General features: G+C 40.6%; 1 protein-coding gene across 1 annotated transcript in view; it reads right to left on the reverse strand.

Annotated features, from left to right (window-relative positions):
• Positions 1–14160, reverse strand: part of TRIM62 (tripartite motif containing 62) — a 601096-nt gene extending 586936 nt beyond the window's left edge. Inside the window, exon 1 of the mRNA XM_044063248.1 lies at positions 13511–14160. Within this exon, the coding sequence (XP_043919183.1) occupies positions 13511–13918 (408 nt within the window). The 5' untranslated portion in view covers positions 13919–14160. The remainder of the gene's footprint in view (positions 1–13510) is intronic.
• Positions 14161–19433: the final 5273 nt, after the last annotated feature.

Below are 19433 nucleotides of genomic sequence, written 5' to 3' on the forward strand. Positions count from 1 at the left end.
AAGCTCAGGAAGGTGATAAATATCCACCCTCCTAGGAAAAAGAGATTTGCACATAAACACTTATACAAGCGACTCTTCAGTCCTGCACAGCACTTACTTCAAACTTTGAAAAATATGCAGCTCTCCTCTCCCTTGTTTGCTAATACCTCCAACAGTATTAGAATGGACAGAAACTATCTTACAAAATGAGAAAAAAAAAAAAAATACAGTGCAAACATTTTCCAATGCAGGCATTTTAACAGAGCTATCAAGATGTACTACACATCAAAGAAAAGCTAAACAAACACATTCCAAGTTATCCTGCAACAACTGGAGGAGAAAGGGCTTATCAAGGTTAGAATATTCAAACCTATGGAAAATGAATGTATTTAGGTAACTTAATCCCAAAGGGAAGACTTGTGCATGGCAATGGTGAGGTTTGTTTCTCCGAATACCTAAAAATAAAAAGGAACCTGGGTTTAAAAGAGGAGTAAAAAATTGAGCTGTCAGTTTGGAAAGGATGCTCAGAGGAACTCGGACTTGCACAGAGAATCACCACAAGATGGAAATGAATTGTGTCCTTCACCTGTACACTTCTGGGGACCCAGCTTCAAAGCTGTTGAAAGAACGGCAATAAAGAGGATGGGAACCAAAATTATTTCACAGCTAACCACAAAGGGCACAGTATAAACAGGTCTTAAAAAAAAAAAAAATCAATAAAAGTTTGCTATGTCCACCATGGAATAAATGAGAAATACAAAATGTAAAAAACCTCCAGGAAAAAGTCAAGAGAAGCAGCATTTGTTAGATGAAGAGATAGTCAAGAACATAAGGACACACATGAACACAGAAGAGACATCATAACAGTGACTTTTTCCCCCCTTGGCAAGCTCCATGGCATAGTGGGATGAGGCCCAAATATGGCCCAGGTAACTTGGTTTTGATTAGTGGCTCAGATGTCTTGAGCTGCTGAGGGATGAGTGTGCCACACCTATTCCAGGGGCTGCAGGACATTTGTCAAGATGTTACCTGTGGTCCAGATGGGAGTAGATTCGGACAAAAGTGAGGCGGGGGAGATATTGGGGTAGGTCATTACAACATCAAGGATGATGCAAAATCCCAGGACTGTCAATGGTCCCAACCCTGGAGGCGCATGCCGGTGGGGGGGGGGGGGATTAGGAGAGGGGGTAAGTAGAGCCAACACAGTGTAGGACTATGTAGAACAGAGCGTGGGCTGCAACTTTAAGAAGCATTTCAAAACGTGTGTATAAAAAAGAGAGGGCACATGCAGGCAGCAGTGCCATTTTGAGAGAACAGCCAGTGTGTTAACATGTATGACTGCAACAAGCAATCTAAGCTACTAAGCCACAATCCTGATGTGTTTGTATACAATAAAGCTGCTTGAACTGTACCCACAACTGTTTGTCTGTTTTATCTTGACCAGACAAGAGGCATGGTATCAGCAGCGGGATGTCTGAATGACGTGGTGTTAGAACTAGCATGCCTGACTGACATGGTACCAGAAGTGGTGTATCTGAACGACACAGTGTTAGAAGTCGCATCCTAACCTGCTCAAATAAATTAAGAAAGGTCAGAAAGAATTTCAGGTAATAAAAAAAAATAAATAAATAAATAAATAAATAAATAAAAACTTGCATAAATGGATTTTGTAAAGAAAACGATACAAAGCATTAAAGCAGAAAACGTATTATTAATGAAACGAAAAGCACAAAACGCATTACTGATCAAGCGAAATGTTCTAAACCATAATATTCAATAAAGTTATTAGAAATACTTATGGGCAGGTTCACAACTACTTCCGATTTCCATAATGAGCATGTTAAAAGTAAAATAAGCACAAGAAAAGTGCAACAAGCATGATAAAAGTCAAACGAGCACAATAAAAGGGCAAAATGAGCATGGAAACGCAAGCAGCTGCATTTTTTGTGAAGACCATGTTTTTTGACATGCGCTACCATTTCACACTGACTAAAGCTATTCAGAGTATGTTATCTCAGTGTGTGCAAAGTGTTTGCAGTGTGTGCTTTATTATAGTACAACTTATTCGCAAAGTGCAATAATTTCAAAGTGTTTCTTACACTAAGGGTGGTTTCGCAAAGTACAACGATTTCAGTGTGTCCTTGTGCTACGGAAACTTGTTTTACAAAGTGCAGCTTTGCCAAAGATAGCCTGCACCTGTCACCCCTGGGATACCGGATATTGGCGAAGGCTCTTGCCGCCCCCTATAGTGCCTTTTTTAGGCAAGGTTCAAATGACAAATTCACCACCTTAACAGGAACAGGCAAGCAAAAACTGAGGGTAATGCTACTGAATGCTAGAAGTCTTAATCTCAAAATGCACTCACTCGAGGCACTCCTTAAAATGGTGCAGTGACTGACACCCCTGCATTACCAGGCTATAACTCATACCACACTTTTTAGCCATCTAACCTGGACCAGAACACCAAAGGCGGAGATATGTTCATATTCATTAAGGATATCCACACCTCCAGGGTAGTAGAGCAGCATAATGCATCCGAGGTTATACAAGTGCAACTAACTGTGGGCAAAACTGCAATCCAAATTGCAGCTTGCTACAGATCCCCCACATGCCCCAGGATTCCCACTCCTCTTTTCTTGATATACTGGAAAATATTAGGGTTCAACCAAACACCCTAATAATGGGCGATTTCAACTACCACACCATTAACTGGGAAAACTACTCACTGTACAAACTCCTTCGCTCAACGCTTTCCGGAATTCATAAATTCCAATGCCCTGGATCAACTTATCCACACCTCCACCAGGGGCAACAATATCCTACACCTAGTCATTACCAACATGAGTGACCCCTAGTTCCACATCTGAAATCAACTCCTCATTGGTCAGATCCGACCATAAGCTAATCACCCTAGATATCCGCATCCCGCCTCCACCCACCATTAAGGGAACCACAGTAAAAACTTTCTCCAAAGCCAACTACATGGATTCTTAAGACAGAAGTGGCGAACTTCATGACACCCATGCAGATGGACAATACAGTTACGACTGCTTAATCCTACACAAATGCACTCTATAAGCACTTACACACGTGCATGGATCGTGTTATCCCAAACAAAACCAAGACGCTATCCTCCAAAAAAAAAAAAAAAGGAAGCCAATCTGGTGGTCCCCAGCCATAAAACAAACTCTACAACAGAAGGAAGAAACTGTTGCAAGAGAGAGTAAAATCCCATGAGTGGAGGAGCTGCCTGGTCGGCCCCAGTAAGAAGCAGAGATCCCTTACAAGATCCTCCAAAGCTAGCTATGAAAACAAAATCGCCACTGATTCTAAGGGCAACCATAAATAATATTGTAACTAGTCACATTTTCTTCTGCTAATTGTTTAAAACAAGGTTTGTAACAACTCGTATACTTATCTGCCAATTGCTAATACTCTGTATAACTGAATTGCCTGAGGAGCATTTTTTCTCTCCAGGTCTCTGCTTGTAAGATCCTATAGCAGATTGTTTTCTAGTCTTGAGGAGCTTTTCACCCTGGGTCTCTGCTGAAAATGAGCCAAAAAGCTCAGCCAGACTAACCTGGTTAACAAATGTAAAATAAATAACTTAAAAATAAAATACAATAAAATAAACCACAAAGCATTTTGTAATTATGTCAAGAATCTCAATGGCAACACCCAGCTCTGCTCTAAATTACAGCACAATGGCACGAAAATTACAGAACCAACTGATACTGCCAACATCCTGGCCCCTCTCACCCCCTAAAGGGCCCATATCTATACAGGAAGAATGAAGAGTCCCTGTAATCACATCTATGCAGGTAAAAGCTGCACTCTCTAAAACCAAAAACACAGCATCCATGGGACTGGACAACATCGCAGGCTGTGTTTTACACGAACTTCAGAACTAACTGGCTCCCCACCTAAGCACCATGTTCAATCATAATCTTACGTCAGGCTTTACTGCTGTGTGCCATTCAGTGGGCACAGTTATCCCACTCCACAAAGGGGGAACCACCACTGATCCTGGGAACCATCGCCCTATTAGCCTGACAAGCCTGGTCTGCAAGGCCATGGAACGTATCATCATGGAACTCAAACAAAGACACTGGTAACCTCCAAACTCTGCACCCCACCCAGTTCGGGTTTGTGAAAGTCAGATCATGCCTTCTGAACCTGATCGACTTCTTTGAAGCAGTCACCAAAGCTGTAGATGAGGGTAAGGTGGTTCACACAGCCTATCTTGACCTCGCCAAGGATTTCAACACCATTCCCCATTCTGGAATTATAGCTAAACTCACTAAACTAGGTATAAATCCCTACATCACAAGATGGGTTGCCAACTGGCTCACTGACAGAACCCACACTAACAGTTGCAGACTTCAAATCTGACTTCAAACCAGTGACAAGTGGAGTACCACAGGGTTCAGTCCTGGGACCTCTCCTGTTTGGTATCTACTTCTCTGAAGTACAGGCTAACACAAAAGGCCTCTGGCTAATGAAGTTCGCAGATGACTGCAAACTAGGAACCATAGTCAAGTCCCCAAATGATGTGGACATCCTTCAGAAGGCCCTCAATGAGACAGATGCCTGGTGTCACATGGCCTCAAGCTCAATGCCAAAAAGTGGTAAAAACTATGTACCCATGAACTACCATATAAACGGCAGTCTACTTAATGCCGAATGTGTGATAAGAGACCTTGGGACCCAGGTGGACAGTAGTCTCTCCTATAATCACATCGCCACAGTAGTCAGGAAATCCTTCTATGTGGCACACCTCATCACAAAAGGGTTCTCATCCAGGAAAAAAAGAGGTCATTGTTCCCCTCTACTCGGCACTCATTAGACCCATTATAGAGTACATTATAGAGTACAACGCCCCTTTTGTAATGTACCTCACAAGACATCTGCAGCAGCTGGAAAGGCCACAAAAGTATCTCACAAAGAGGATTACTGGCCTCAAACAGATGCCCTACAGTGACCATCTCAAAAAACTCCAGCTTTACTCTGTAGCATATCACTTACTCAGAGGAGATCTCTGTCTAACATATAAAGCTATGTTAAACCCAGAGCTGTTGAACATGCTACACCTTAAGAAATCCCAATCCCTCCGAGCTACATGCTCTAGGGACCTAAACCTTGTCACCACAATAAACAGGACATGCTGGAGGGAAAGATTCCTGTCCCAGACACTTCCTATACTCTGGAACAAGCTACCCATCTGTGGCAAGCACAGTTCCTCATTAGCACTCTTCAAGAAAAATCTTGATGAGTGGATGGGAAATAGGAAATACACCCCGGGGATCACTTCTGTGGCTCTGCTCGACAGGGGCACAGGAAATTAACTTTCTTGGGTGGCGTAAGCTAGGGAACCTTGTCAGCTAGGCTTACTTAGGCCCTTGGGCCGATAGCTTAGTACCTACCTATGAATACTTTCATACAAGCAGCTTTTTCTGACAAAAATACACTTAAAGGGCATTCATTTTGCTTAATCTGGGGGGGTCAGAAGCTAATGAAAGAGCACTCATTTATGTATGCACCAGCAGTATATGCAGGAGAAGGGGAAAACCATCATATTGCTGAACAAGCTGAATCAAGGGCAGACCCAGAGTGCTTGAAACATAAATTTTGAGAAATGTGTAACCCTCAGACAAATGTTACATTGGGGAGGCACTTATTTTATACAAGGGACCAAAAGTCTGGAGAAACTTTTGCAGCTTACGTTACTGATGAAAAACAAAGCTAACACATGCAGATCTGGTGATTTGAAGGACAAGTTGATAAAATACAGGCTTGTGTGTGGTATAATGCTGCAGTAAGAAACATTTTGCTTCAAGACAGTGATTTAAACAGGGCAGTTGTGCGAAGCTAGTTGCTTATGGAGGTACAGAGATTCAAGCCAAAGGCTCAGTAGTGCTTTCATGCTATTCAGCTGGGAACAGTTGTAGCTTGCAGTTTTATGTAGTCAAAAGACCTGTGCAGTCATTATTAGGTCTCAGAGACAGTCAAGAATGAAACTGCTTTCTTTTACCAAAGAGGTTCATCATGTAAGCACATGCTCTAGTTGCAGTTTCACCGATGCTATTTTCTCAGAGTATGCTGATGTTTTTGAAGACAAGCTAGGTAAAATTCCAGTTGTGTACTCCATCAAATTAGACCCAGAGGTCTGACCAACAAGGAGTGCAGATAGCTATGCAGGACAAAGTCAAAGTCCAGTTAGATAAAATGGTGCAGCAAGGTGCGATTTGTCCAGTTACAGAACCAACTGAATGGGTGTCTTCCATGGTAGTCGCTCATAACAAAAGCTCAGATGAAATCAGAATATGTACTGACCTAAGAGACAAAGCATTAAGAGAGACCCCACCCATCCTATGCATACAGGTGAAGAAGTTGCTACTCTAATGCCAAATACCACTGTTCTTTTTCTGTCTTGGATGCAGAGAGTTAATTTTGGCAAGTAATGCTTAGTGGGACCAGACGGTGTCCCGGGCTGCGTCTTACATGAGCTCCAAGAATAACTAAACCCTCTTATAAAGTCACTGTTCAATCTCAGCCTTACTACAGGATATGTACCCAAGGAATGGCATACAGCAACAGTGGTCCCACTCCACAAAGGTGGTGCCACAACAGACCCCGGAAACTATCACCCTATAAGCCTGACTAGCCTGGTCTGCAAAGCTATGGAGCGTATCATCATGGAAATCATAAACAAAGACATTGGGAACCTCCTGACACTGGATCCTACCCAATTCGGCTTTGTTAAGGGCAGTTCTTGCCTCTTGAACCTGGTCGACTTCTTTTGAAACAAACAGTTACTAAAGCCATAGATGAAGGGAAGGTAGTCCACACAGCCTACCTGGACCTCGCAAAAGCCTTCGACACAATACACCATTCGGGCATCATAAATAAGCTCACCAACTTAAATATCAACCCCTATGTCACAAGATGGGTTGCAAACTGGCTCAGGGACAGAACCCACATGGTCAGAATAGCAGGTGCCATATCAGACTCTAAACCAGTTACAAGTGGCGTCCCACAAGGCTCAGTCCTGGGACCTCTCTTGTTCGGTATATATTTCTCCGAGGTACAGGCCAACACGGGTGGACAATGGCTGACCAAGTTCGCAGATGACTGCAAACTGGGTGCCGTAAACGACTCTCCGGCTGAAACAAGCATCCTCCAAAAGCGTCTCACAGAGACGGATAACTGGTGCCAGAGCCATGGCCTAAAGCTAAATGCCAAAAAGTGCATAGTCATCCCTTTTGGTAAAAACAAAGTGCCCACAAATTACCACATAGGTGGTAATCCATTAAGTATGGAAGAAGTAATTAGGGACCCAAGTAGATAGCAATCTCTCCTTTGACAATCACGTTGCCAAAGTGGTTAGAAAGACCTTCTATATAGCCCACCTTATCACGAAAGGGTTCACATCTAGATCAAGAGAGGTCATTGTGCCCCTCTACTCATCACTTATCAGGACCATAATTGAATACAATGCCCCATTTTGGATGTACCTTACCAGACACCTGCAGCAACTGGAAAGACCTCAAAAAGTACCTCACCAAGAGGATCAAGGGGCTCAAACAGACGCCCTATGCAGTTCGGCTAAAGAAACTCCAGCTCTACTCAGTTGCGTACCGCTTACTCAGAGGCGATCTGTGTCTGACGTATAAAGCCATGTCCAACCCAGAATTAAATGGACATGCTTCACCTCAGGAAATCCAAATCCTTTAGAGCTACACACTCCAGGGACTTTAACCTCAGCACAGAAATAATAGGACATGCTGGAGGGACAGATTCATAACCCAGAGGCTCCCCTCACTCTGGAACAAAATCCCAATCCATGTTAGGCAGAGGCCCTCATTGACCCTCTTCAAGAGAAATCTTGACGAGTGGATGGGAGATCGTAAGTTTACCCCTGGGATTACCCCTGGGATCTCTTCTGTGTCCCTGCTTGACAGAGGTACAGTAAACTAACCTTATAAGGGCTACCTTCTGTGACCTACTATACAGAGGTACAGTCAACTAATCTAAAAGGGTGGCGAAAGCCAAACACACTCTGGCTTGGCTAGGCTTATAAATGCTCTGGCTTGGCTAGGCTTATAAATGCCCTAGGGCAGATATGGCAAATCTTCACTACTGACTACATTCAGCACACCATTTGGTACATAGATTTCTTATAATGCCTTTTGGAATAAATTCTGCCAGTGAGGTCTTTCAACATGCAATGGAGCAAAGTTTTTCAGGCTATCCATCTACTAGATGATTTACTAGTTGGAAGCAATGGTGAAGCAGAGCATGACAGAAACCTCAGGAAAGTTCTGGAAAGAGCACGTTAAGTGAATCTAAAGCTCAATCCTCCGAAATGTAAATTCAGCCTACCAGAAGTTACTTACGTAGGTCAATTATTTACCAGTTCAGGCTTACAACCAGATCCTTCCAAACAGCTACTCTTGAGATGCCAGCTCCAGACAATGTCCAAGCCTTACAGTGTTTTCTTGGTATGGTTAACTATTTGGGCAAGTTTATACCAGACATCAGTGAATTAACAGTGGCCTTAAGAGCAGACGTGCACAAATGTTACCTGGTCATGGTTGAAACAACACCAGAGAGCATTTGATGACCTGTAATAGAAAATTCCCAGTCCACCTACGTTAAGATACTAGGACATCCACAAACCAGCAATTCTTTCCTGTGATGCTCTGAAGTTCGGTCTTGGTGCAATTACTCTTCGGCAGACCAGTAGCCTATGCGTCCAAAACTCATACCCAAATGGAGATGCAGTATGCTCAAACTGAGAATAAACTTTTGGCAACTGTGTTCACATTTTCAAAGTTCCATGATTATATTTATGGCAGTGCTATCCAGATATAGTGACTAGAGGTTGATGATCAGTCTCAATTTTAAAAAAGATGCCTATGCATACAGCTCCATCAAGACTGCAAAGAAAGATGCTCAGATTATAAAAGTACAACTTCAAAATGGTCTATACAAGAGGCAAACTTCTTTATCTGGCCGATACCTTATCCATATTGCCCAGAAATTCCACAGAAAATCTTGATGCAGAGAATACTGACTTAGATGTCATGAAAATGTGCAATTTTTCTACCACAAGACTTTGAGCTAAGAGATCATACAAAGACTGATCCAATTTTGCAAAAGCTCAACCACTTCATCAATGCTGGACAGCCGTCAAAGCAATCTTGTGTACCAAAAGTGCAACTTTATTTTCCTTACAGAAGTGAGAAGAATGAGAGTGGAAGATGGTATCATTTACAAAGATCCTAAAGTTGTTTTTCCTACTTCCTTACAACAGGAGTACATCCAGATTTTGCATCATGACCACCCACGTTCGGAAGCTGCCAAAAGAAAGGCAGGACTAGTACTGTGGTCTTCACTGTCAAGACCAAAGTACTTTCAACTTGTTCAGTCTACAATAGTACTAGACTGCATTTGCAAACAGAGCCACTTCAGCTAAGCCAGAGTCCTGAACTACCTTGGTCAACAGTAGCCACTGACATATTCGAGTGGAACAGCCAACATTACTAAGTGTTGGCAGACTCTTATTCGAATTGGTTCGAGACTGATCTGCTACCTAACCTACTGTCCAGTACTACCATTATCAAGTTGAAGCATTATTTTTCAGTCCATGGTAGTCCACACAAAAGGTATTTCTGATAACGGTGCCCAGTCTACCAGTCAGCTATTTCAGAAATTTACAAAAAAGAGTGGGACTTATCCATGTTACCAGTAGTCCTGAGTACCCACAGTCAAACGATCTAGCTGAACGTACAATACAAAGTGCAAAGCAATTACTAGAGAGGTCAAAGCATGACAATACCGATGTTTTCTTGAATTTGCTTAATCTCAGAAATATACCCCGTGACAATTTACTTGACTCGCCTACTCAGAGACTTCTGTCTAGGCAAACCACAACAACTTTGCCTATTAGTTCCAGTCTGTTGCTGCCTGGTGCCAATACTAAAAACATCAGAGCAATCAAAGTCCAACTATTCAAAAAGCACTCATTTCAGAAGTCCAGCTGTGAAAAAATGAGCAGATTTCCTCATCCATTAAAAGCAGGAGATATAGTGAGGATGAAAACGGCGAAAGGGTTTGATCAAATTGGTGAAGTGAGAGGTGCATGTGCTGAGCCGAGATCTGACTTAGTGGAATCTGAGGGTATAGAATAGAGAAGAAATTGCAGGCATCTTCTTTCAGTGTCTCGATATCGCAGCAATGAACCTGTGATACAGACTCGATCTCACAGCAATTCAGACAATGTTCCTGTTGAAGGACATGTCTCAGTACCTATTCCCATTCCTGAAGATGTCCTTGAAGTTGAACATTCATTAAAGATGGTCCCTGTTGCTAAATCCAATCCTTGTTTTTTCACACGATCAAGTCACATTTCCAGACCTAGTGTAAAATACACAGCAACCGGGACATAATTGTTTCTTTTGTAATTAGCTCTGTATAAACTGCATGTCAAAGTATTATTTCTGTACAACTGCATGTTAATGATTGTTGTTATTACTGTGCATGACTTATTTCTCAAAAAGGGAGAATGCAGAACACTGTGTGTGTTGTAACTTTAAGAAGCATTTCAAAGTGAGGGCATGTGCAGACAGTAGTGCCACTGAGAGAGCATGTATGAGTGCAGTAATCAATCTGTTTATAAAAGTTTAAGTTTAAGTTACTAAGCCTCAATCCTGATGTGTTTGTATATAATAAAGCTGCTTGAACCGAACCCACAACTGTTAGTCTGTTTTATCCTGACCGATGAGCGACAAGGTACACCAGAACAAGCTGATGGCTGGCTGCGCAAGAGGAGAGAAAGGAAAAAAAGACACCACCACCAAAGAGTAACTTTTTCCTTGCACAGAAAGAATTGTAGAATCAAACAGCAGTTTTCTTGAGGAGGTTGTGGAATCTTACAGGCATGCAGAAAGAAACAAAATACTGGTTAACAAAAAAACTGCAGTTACCCCTGCATCAGAAAAAAGTCAGACTAGCTGGGCCACATGTCAACAATTTCTACATTTGATGATACAATTACAAAACTACATGCTGAAACAAAAAACTGTTCTTTGACAGTAAGAACACAGTTATTCAAATTATTTCATTAAGTAAATAAATACGATAACATCTCACAACAGCAAACAAAACACTTGTTTTGCATCTTCTACAGTAAAGTGGTCATTGACGCAAAGACTCTGGTAAGAGAGTGACAGACATTCATTGAATATGTGGACATTTCTTTCATGAGAAAATCTGTTTTAATTATTCCAAAATAACATTTGTTTTCAAAATGTCACACTACTACATACTTTTCAGAACGTGCGTATAATAAACTTTCAGAAGATAAAGCTGGTAAAGCAGTACCCTGGGCTCACTGCTCATAACCAATAAAATGAAAAATGGAAGAAAAAAAGGACACCCTTCGGGTGAGGCACCGTAGGTTGGGAATGAGACCAGTGTGGACCACTGTCTGTTACTAGACTATCTTCTGAAGAAAGCTATGAAAGTAGGGGGAATTGTTTGTTCCATAATATTAGCTAAAAGTGCCAGTGGAACTGTAGCAAACAGGTTTGAAAAGGCTTAACTGGTTTCTTTCCCAGTAGCAACCCATGAACCTATTACAATGATTGTATGATATCTTGTCATTTTCTTCAAATATTTATTTTAGTATTAAGTTCCCAGACCTGGTTGTTAGCTCCCCCAGCAGTACATACAAGGCACACACTTTCAAAGAGAACTACATCAAACATTTGCCTTACAGACAAGCAAGTCATCTCTTAGTAACTAAACTACAAGAAACAGTATTAAATGACAGTTCCTGAGGCCTTTCAGAATACTAGAAAAGAAAATAAAAATTAAAGAATCATACCTTTTTTAGCTCTTTCAGATGTCTTAAACCTAATCATCACTGCTGGATAAGCCCCAACTTTGAATATTACTGAAACACAACGGCAAGTGCTCCATGCCTCATATACTGCAATACAAGGCAGTCGCACAGGTTATACCCATTCTACAGAAGGCACAAAGGTTATGCAGATTCCCGGCTCTAGGATACACTGTTACTTCCACTAGTCTTCTGGGCTTAGAGTGCATGTTTTCCACAAGGCCGCAAGGGTTAATGTCTGGTGTTCTTGTTTCCTACTGCCTATCAACGTATCTTAAGCTGACTGGCTATTCTAAAATGTCTACAGTATTGTACCATAAAGCATTGCACCATGGAGCTTTTCTCCATAAGTTGCCCCATTACAAGGTCATCTAACTCACTCTCACACAAAACTACAAAGTGAGATAGCCAGCTCCTTCTAACAAACATCTAAACCATAAGCAGCACTATCTTCAGCATTGGCACAGCAAAGGTAAGCCATCCCTGACTGCAAGTGTGGAAAGGTTAAAGAAAAAAAAAACTTGTTAAAAATCAAGTGCTGAGACAACATCCTCTGAGGCTCACCAGTACTACAGTGACTGAATTCCTTGGCAGACTGTGGAAGTACTGCCAAAATGAAACCCAATGTTTGGAGAATAAGAAGGGTCGAAGAGTCATACTGCTGCAGATATGAATCCTTATCACATGTAGACAGCACTCTGCAACCTAAGGCCAAGTACGCTGCAGAAGAAAGCCTCACTAGGAGAGACAACAAAGCAGTATGAAAAGGAAATGCACTCCTTGTGGGGCTGCCTAGCCACAGGAAGGGTGAAATGAAGCACTTCACTTCGTGTGCATTATGAAAAGTAAAAATCCTTCATTCAAGCAAATGCAATGAATTGGGAAACTGAAACTTCTTATACAGCAACCAATGTAGTAACAGGTACAGTGTCAAATGAAAACAAATATTATGCATACCACAGCAGGTTAAATTAAGAATGACGGACTCAAACATTGTAGAGTCTATGATACAGAAGTACACAACACTAGTGGAATCAATCGAGAGAGACATAGACACTAGAAGAATGTCAAATGCCTTGTCATTATGTACATGTAAACAAAGAGTCACATGCTTTCTATATTACGAAGTGCATGCCAACCAAAGGCAGAGTGCCAGATAACTAGTCGGGAAATTGCATGTGCCAAACATCTTGTGAAGTTGCATGTCAGGTATCTCTAACAATGAATGCAAAACTAAGCTATGGACAGAGGAGTGCTTCCTTACCCTAAATAAACTTCTTAACATATTTTTAAAGGCTTCGGTTTACGTAAAAAAAAACAAAGCGTTAACTTTTCAAACTACAAAAAATTACACTAAGTCACAATTTAGTGGTGATAGTGACAAGAAAAACAGACACAGCAAATAAATAAAATGTGAAGAAGTCACGTGGCAATTATTTTTCTTCCAACAATCCTAATTTCAACAATGTCAATTGAAGTCTCAGTGCAACTCAGCGCCTTCCGCTTTAGTTAATAATTATAAGTGAACATTTTAACTGGACGCGATCCCTAGGACATGCCCTATAGTACCACTGGGTGACATGGAAGGGAAAAGTAAGGTGGGTTAAAAAAGAACAAAGATCTTACCTGAATCTCCTCGAAAGACTCGTCTATAGTGGTCACTTGATGCTGTTCGTGCAAAGCAGGTTCATCGCAGAAGAAACACACCAGGGTCTTATCCGTCAAACAAAACAGTTTCACCTTCTCATGGTCCTTGCAAGGAAAGGAATTTCTCTGAGCGTTGAGGATGGCATCTAGTGGGAATGCAGAATACCTCTCAACAATGTTGGCCAGTTTAAGGCTAGGGGACAGCAAGGGCTCCGTGAATGCTCTCCGACACTCGGGGCAATCCCGGGTGCCCTGGTGCTCTTGTCTGCTCCAGTGCTCCGTGATGCATTTCCGGCAGAAGTAATGTTCACAGCCAAAGCTTACTGGGTCCTGATAAATACTCAGACAAATAGAGCACAGCAATTCATCTTTCAAACTACACGCCATAAGGGTGGAAAATTTCTTAACTCCCTGATCCGTACAAAGCGCCACCACACTGAACCTGCTTTTTTTTTTTCCAAGGTCCACCACAGAGCTCAGTGCGAAGAAGCCGGCTGGCGCATGCTCAGTCTTATTCGGTCCGTTCTCTCCACCTTTACCTCCCAGTAGCACCAGTAGCCCCTCCCCTTACCTACTTCTGTAGCGCCCGCAACTCAGGATCAAGGTTCTTTAGCATCTCGTGGGGGAGACCGAGCACGAGACACGAGTGATGTGGTCATGCGCGCAGGTGCCGCACCGCGGGCGGCGAGCTCGAAGATCTCCGAAGAAGCTCGGGAATGGGATGCATATCTGCAGGTGGTTACTGAGTTCGTGTCTATTGTGCACGGAAACTGAAGTGATTTGCGGGACGACTCTTAGCGCGGTCACGGCAGGGATCGCTCACTTTGTCAATATAACTCAAAATCTCAGCGCAAAAAAAAAAATCTGGACAAAGCCTAAAGAGAGTGGAACAAAGGATAGAAATAGGCACACATTTTAAATAGTACTCTTATAAACTTAGAACGCTCCTAGACTGACAGATTTGTGTTAGCATTCATTTTCTGAAGGATATGAACTCTGAAATTCCAATGTGTCATTATTTAGTGACTTTCATTCTCAGTGATTTGCCAGAAAACCACAAATTTTATGAGGAATAAACAAAATTTGAGGGGAAAAAAATCTGTCCATTTTGCGAAAAATTGTACAGTTGATATGTGTGTTTGTCAAAAGGCGATAATATGCGCACGTTTCGCGAAGTATAGGGTGTCCGTTGTCTCGAGGGTTATCATCTGTCAGGTCTTTGTTAGTGGCAGCGCCTCTGTATTTCTCGTGAGGTATTAAGTGTCTCGGGTTCTAGGGGGTTGGACGTCATACTTTGGAGAATAGCTTGATCGTCATAGCTTTGTTACAGTTTCTCGTCAAAAATTGTCGAGAAATTCCCTAGAACGGGTTTCAGTGGGGGTAAGTCTAGGGAGGAGGGAGTGATTTTCTTTTGTTTGGTTGGCTCCTTTCGCGTATTTACTCATGTAAGCATGCATACAAGCTATGTCAGGTTCCAAAGTCTGCAGCATTGTGTTGCTCAGAACTCTTCAGCAAGTTTACAAATGCTAGGTATAAGAATGCTTTAGGTTGGTTGGTCAAAAAAAGTATTTTCTCGACAGCAGTAGTAACGCCATCTGCAAAATCTGTGTATATTTAGACCCTTTGAGCTGTTACTTGGGTAAGTACTTGTTTATAAAAGAGCACAAAGTAATGAAATAAACCAAAGCCACAAACATCTCAAAAAGATTTTATCGTACTGTGTTTTTAACTGCTACACATAGCTCAATCTCTTAGCACAAGAATTAAGGATAATGCCAAAATAGTGAGGAAGAAAGACCCAAAATCAGGGACAAATTTTTAAATATTGCTCTTTTATACTTAGAAAGTTGATAGAACAACAGGTTTTGCATTGACATGCATTTTCTGAAGGCTAGGAAGTGTGAAACTAGAAATCTATCATTATTTGGAGACTATAGTACTTAACAATTTGCCAGAAAACCACAGCTTTTTAGGATAAACGAACAAAATTATGAGACAAAATCTGAGCATTCGAGAGCTATACTACAATGTTGAATTGCACAACAAAACTAAAAAATTAGTTGGGAGTGATGGGGACTGCACCATCCACATATTTCGACCTACATATTCTACTTCTTAGGCATCAACTTCGCTGGAATGGGATTTTTATGTCTGATCTAGCATGGAGAATGTCCTGCACTCACAGAAAGAGATTCTCCAGTTTGATTTTTGGCTGGAGCACCTATGTGCCAAGTCTGCATGTCTTCCCTGTGGTTGAGTGAGTTTTAAAAAAGACATGCAGGTAGGTGTGTGTGTATGTGCCTTCAATGAAGGTGGGGCAAATCGACACCGAAAAAACTCCACTGCCAATCACTCTGCAGACCGGTGATCCGCTGCGGCAACCCCCTGCAAAATCACTGTGTTTAAAACCTGTAGACATGTTTAGACGTGAGGGCATTCCTCAAAATTCTGAAATTAGAAAGCTGTTAGAATAGCTGGTTTTGCATTAGGGTACATCTTCTGAAGGGCATGCATTCTGAAACTTGTACGTCAGTTCTAACAGTTACAACTTACCAGAAAAACACAGATTTTTACAAGAAGCAGAGTTCAAATATAAGGCAAAAATCAAGGGTATTCTACAAAATCCAGGAACAGCTGAAATGTATTTAACTTGGCACCACAAACATCTAATACTGAAAAAGGACCTAAGAGTAAAAGCTACTAACTCAATAAATACTACTAAAAAGTGCAAATAAATGGTAAGAAGCATAACTATTGGTAAACTAATCAATTCAATAAAATACAGGAAGCACGTATTGTGTTGAATTTTATTGAATTAATGAACTAATTTCTGATAGGCTTCTGACTCTTTGTTCGTGCTTTTCTACTTTGTTCATTACTTACTTGCTGCTACCACTAGAGTCTGTGAGAGTTGGATGACTTTCACAAACAGTTTGCAGACGACACACGTGTTGCACTAAATCCACCTGTGGACAAAGCTGAAGTAGTTCAAGCCAACCCATCATTACCTAAAATACAACCACAGAGCAGTTTTGACCAGTGACATAGTGTCCAAAATGTGTAGAGACAGAAAGTTGAGGTTCTGTGAAGAATGAATGAATGTGCATATTTTGCTGTGTTTTTCGTGTCCTAAAAGATAGCAACAGTACCAATGTATATAAAAACATAACTAGCCACTCAAATTCTGCCTTATTAGTGCTGCATGTCAGAGAGAACTGACTGACTCACTGAGGTAGTCTTTAAATCAGCAATGCCCCCCCTCCCGGATCAGTGGGTCTCAGGCATCCACCTGATTCACCATCATTATAATCCACTAGTGATACCTATTATTTAATCTTGGGAACAAGAAAGGTAAATTTAGATGACATTTGCATACTTATGATATTCTAGTCCCTTCTTCATGATAAAGTCTCCCAATGGAAGTATATAATTAATATAATGTTACTATTTAATATAACATTGGCTAATACAATAATAACTATAATATTAATATAATATTCGGTATTAATATAATATAAACTAACTGCACAAGGGTTACTTGTTCCAAGGATCTAAACCTGATCTCTGGCACAAATGGATCATGCTAGACAGACAGATATGTGTCCCAGAGATTGCCCCTCCTACAGAATAGGCTTCCTCTTCACGTGAAGTAGAGCCCTTCCCTGACCATTTTCAGGCGCAATCTGGACCAATGGATGGGAAATCGCAAATTCACTCCTGGAGTGGCAGCCATGTCCCATGTGGACAGAGGCAGTCTTTAAAAATTGTCAAAACCGGTGTGGCTAAGATGCCAAGCAGTTAACAGCACAAAACTTTTGCTCTGCCTCTTTATACTTTTTCTGACAGGATTTTTTGTTTTAGTATTAGTAATTACAAATATAATTATATATTTTTATTTTATAATAGTCTAGTAACAACTTTAAGAAGAAATATCAAGTTTGTGGGATTATTTTGATTTTATTCCTGTCAGAGTTCTTCAGATAGATACAGGGATGAGTCACTCAAAAGTTTCTCTCCAGGACAGCTCAGTGAAGAAAGAATTACAAACAATTATAACAAGTATACAGGACCTTTCTATTAAAATGGACAATTTGGAGAATACAATGGACAACATGAAGCAAGATAGTAAGAAACAACTGAATCCACTTAATGAAATCATTACAAAACATTCATATCAAATCTCAGCCATAGAAGAATCGGTTAATGACATTGATGGAAGACAGACTGAAAATGAAAGCCAAATCAAATTTCTTTTAAAACAAAAACACTCTACTTCTGTAAAAAAATGGAAAATTTAAAAAGTAGAACCAGAAGAAATAATATCAGAATATATGAAGTACCAGAAAGGATGGAAGGTAATAATATGGCTCAAGTTCTAAATGACTGGTTACCTAAAACATTAAATTTACCTAATTTGCTATCCTTCAGTATAGAGAGAGCCCATAGATCTTTGTCAGATGTTTCTTCAACAAGTAATACATCTGTTACAAGATTCATAATCTCAGCTACTCCAGTTAAAGTAAATGGTAAAAGCATAATTTATTTATTTACTTATTTGCATTGGGATGGTCCATTGGGCCAAAGTGACCCATTTTCAGTGGAGGCTTGGGGAGACAAGCTCCACATCAAAAAACATTCATACAATAGAAAAATTAACAGTATCAGTTAAATAAACAAACTAAAAGCTAATTACTTTAATTACAATATAGTAGAGGTATGTAGTCACAGTCAAAGGTAGAAGCTCATTGTTAGCTACTACATTAGTTACAGTGCAATACAAGAGATACAGTTGATTGCACATATAAAGTGCCACAGTTAGGTATACTAAGAAACAGGGTGATAGATTAACTTTTGGTAATGTAATAAGAGCATTTAAGATGTATAGAGATATGTTCTACAGGATGTGTCATAAAATTAAGGCATATAAGTAAACTTCAATTATATAAACCAGAAGTCCAAGTTAGAAATGCATATCAAATACATAATGTCCATAACATTTTCAATTTGGTTTATTAATAACTTGGGCATAGATGCTAATATGTGTGATATTCATTTTAGTAGGTAGAAAAGTTTAGATATAAAGGGGACATGGATAAAGGTGATAGCACTGGTGAATCAGGGTAATCGGGGTTTTAGGAGGTGCTATATTAGAGCATGTGCAGTGCCATAAAATAGACCAGTGTTGATGTAAGGACCATTTGAAAGAAAATTTATTATTATTGTCCTTAAAGTTAATGGGAGTGCATTCCACAGTTGTGCAATAGAAAATGAGTATAGCATTTGACCAGCAGGAAGGTTTATTTTTTTCTACTTGCAGGCAAAGTTGGTTCTCGGATCTGAGAAGTCTGTTTGGTTGATAGCAAGTAAGTAAAGAAGAAAGGGCTGGGCAATCTGATGGTTTGTAGATAATTTTGTGTGCTGTATTTAATTATAAGTATGTGAGGTTGTGTGGGAGCCATTCAGTAAGTGTAAGGAGAAGCAGTGATGGGAGGAATATTTTACATCAGTTGCAAACTTGGTAATTTTATTGTACCAGGTCTCAAGCTTGGTTTTCAGAGAAGACTGGATATTGGTGAGGAGACGAGCACCATGTAGGAGAAAAGGTAGAAGAAAGTTTGAGGGAAGAGGTTGTTTTGTAGAGTATTAAGAAAGTGTTTTTGTCTATAGAAGGTACCCAGTTTTTATGTGTTCTGTTGATACTATTGTGCACATGTTGGTCAAATGTTAGGTTTTCATCTAAGATAATGTCTAGTAGTTTTGTATGGGATACCACCGCAATAATAGTTTTCTTTTGAGAATGTATAGTGAATTCAGTCTTGTTCAAGGTGGGGGTTTTCCTGGAGGTAAATAATATGAGTTTAGTTCTGTTGGGGTTTAGGGCAAGGTGGTTGCTGGTCATCCA

Source organism: Protopterus annectens, chromosome 2.part1, assembly GCF_019279795.1.
Source record: "Protopterus annectens isolate FY-2018-M chromosome 2.part1, PAN1.0, whole genome shotgun sequence".
In the NCBI taxonomy this organism is placed as follows: Eukaryota; Metazoa; Chordata; order Ceratodontiformes; family Protopteridae; genus Protopterus; species Protopterus annectens.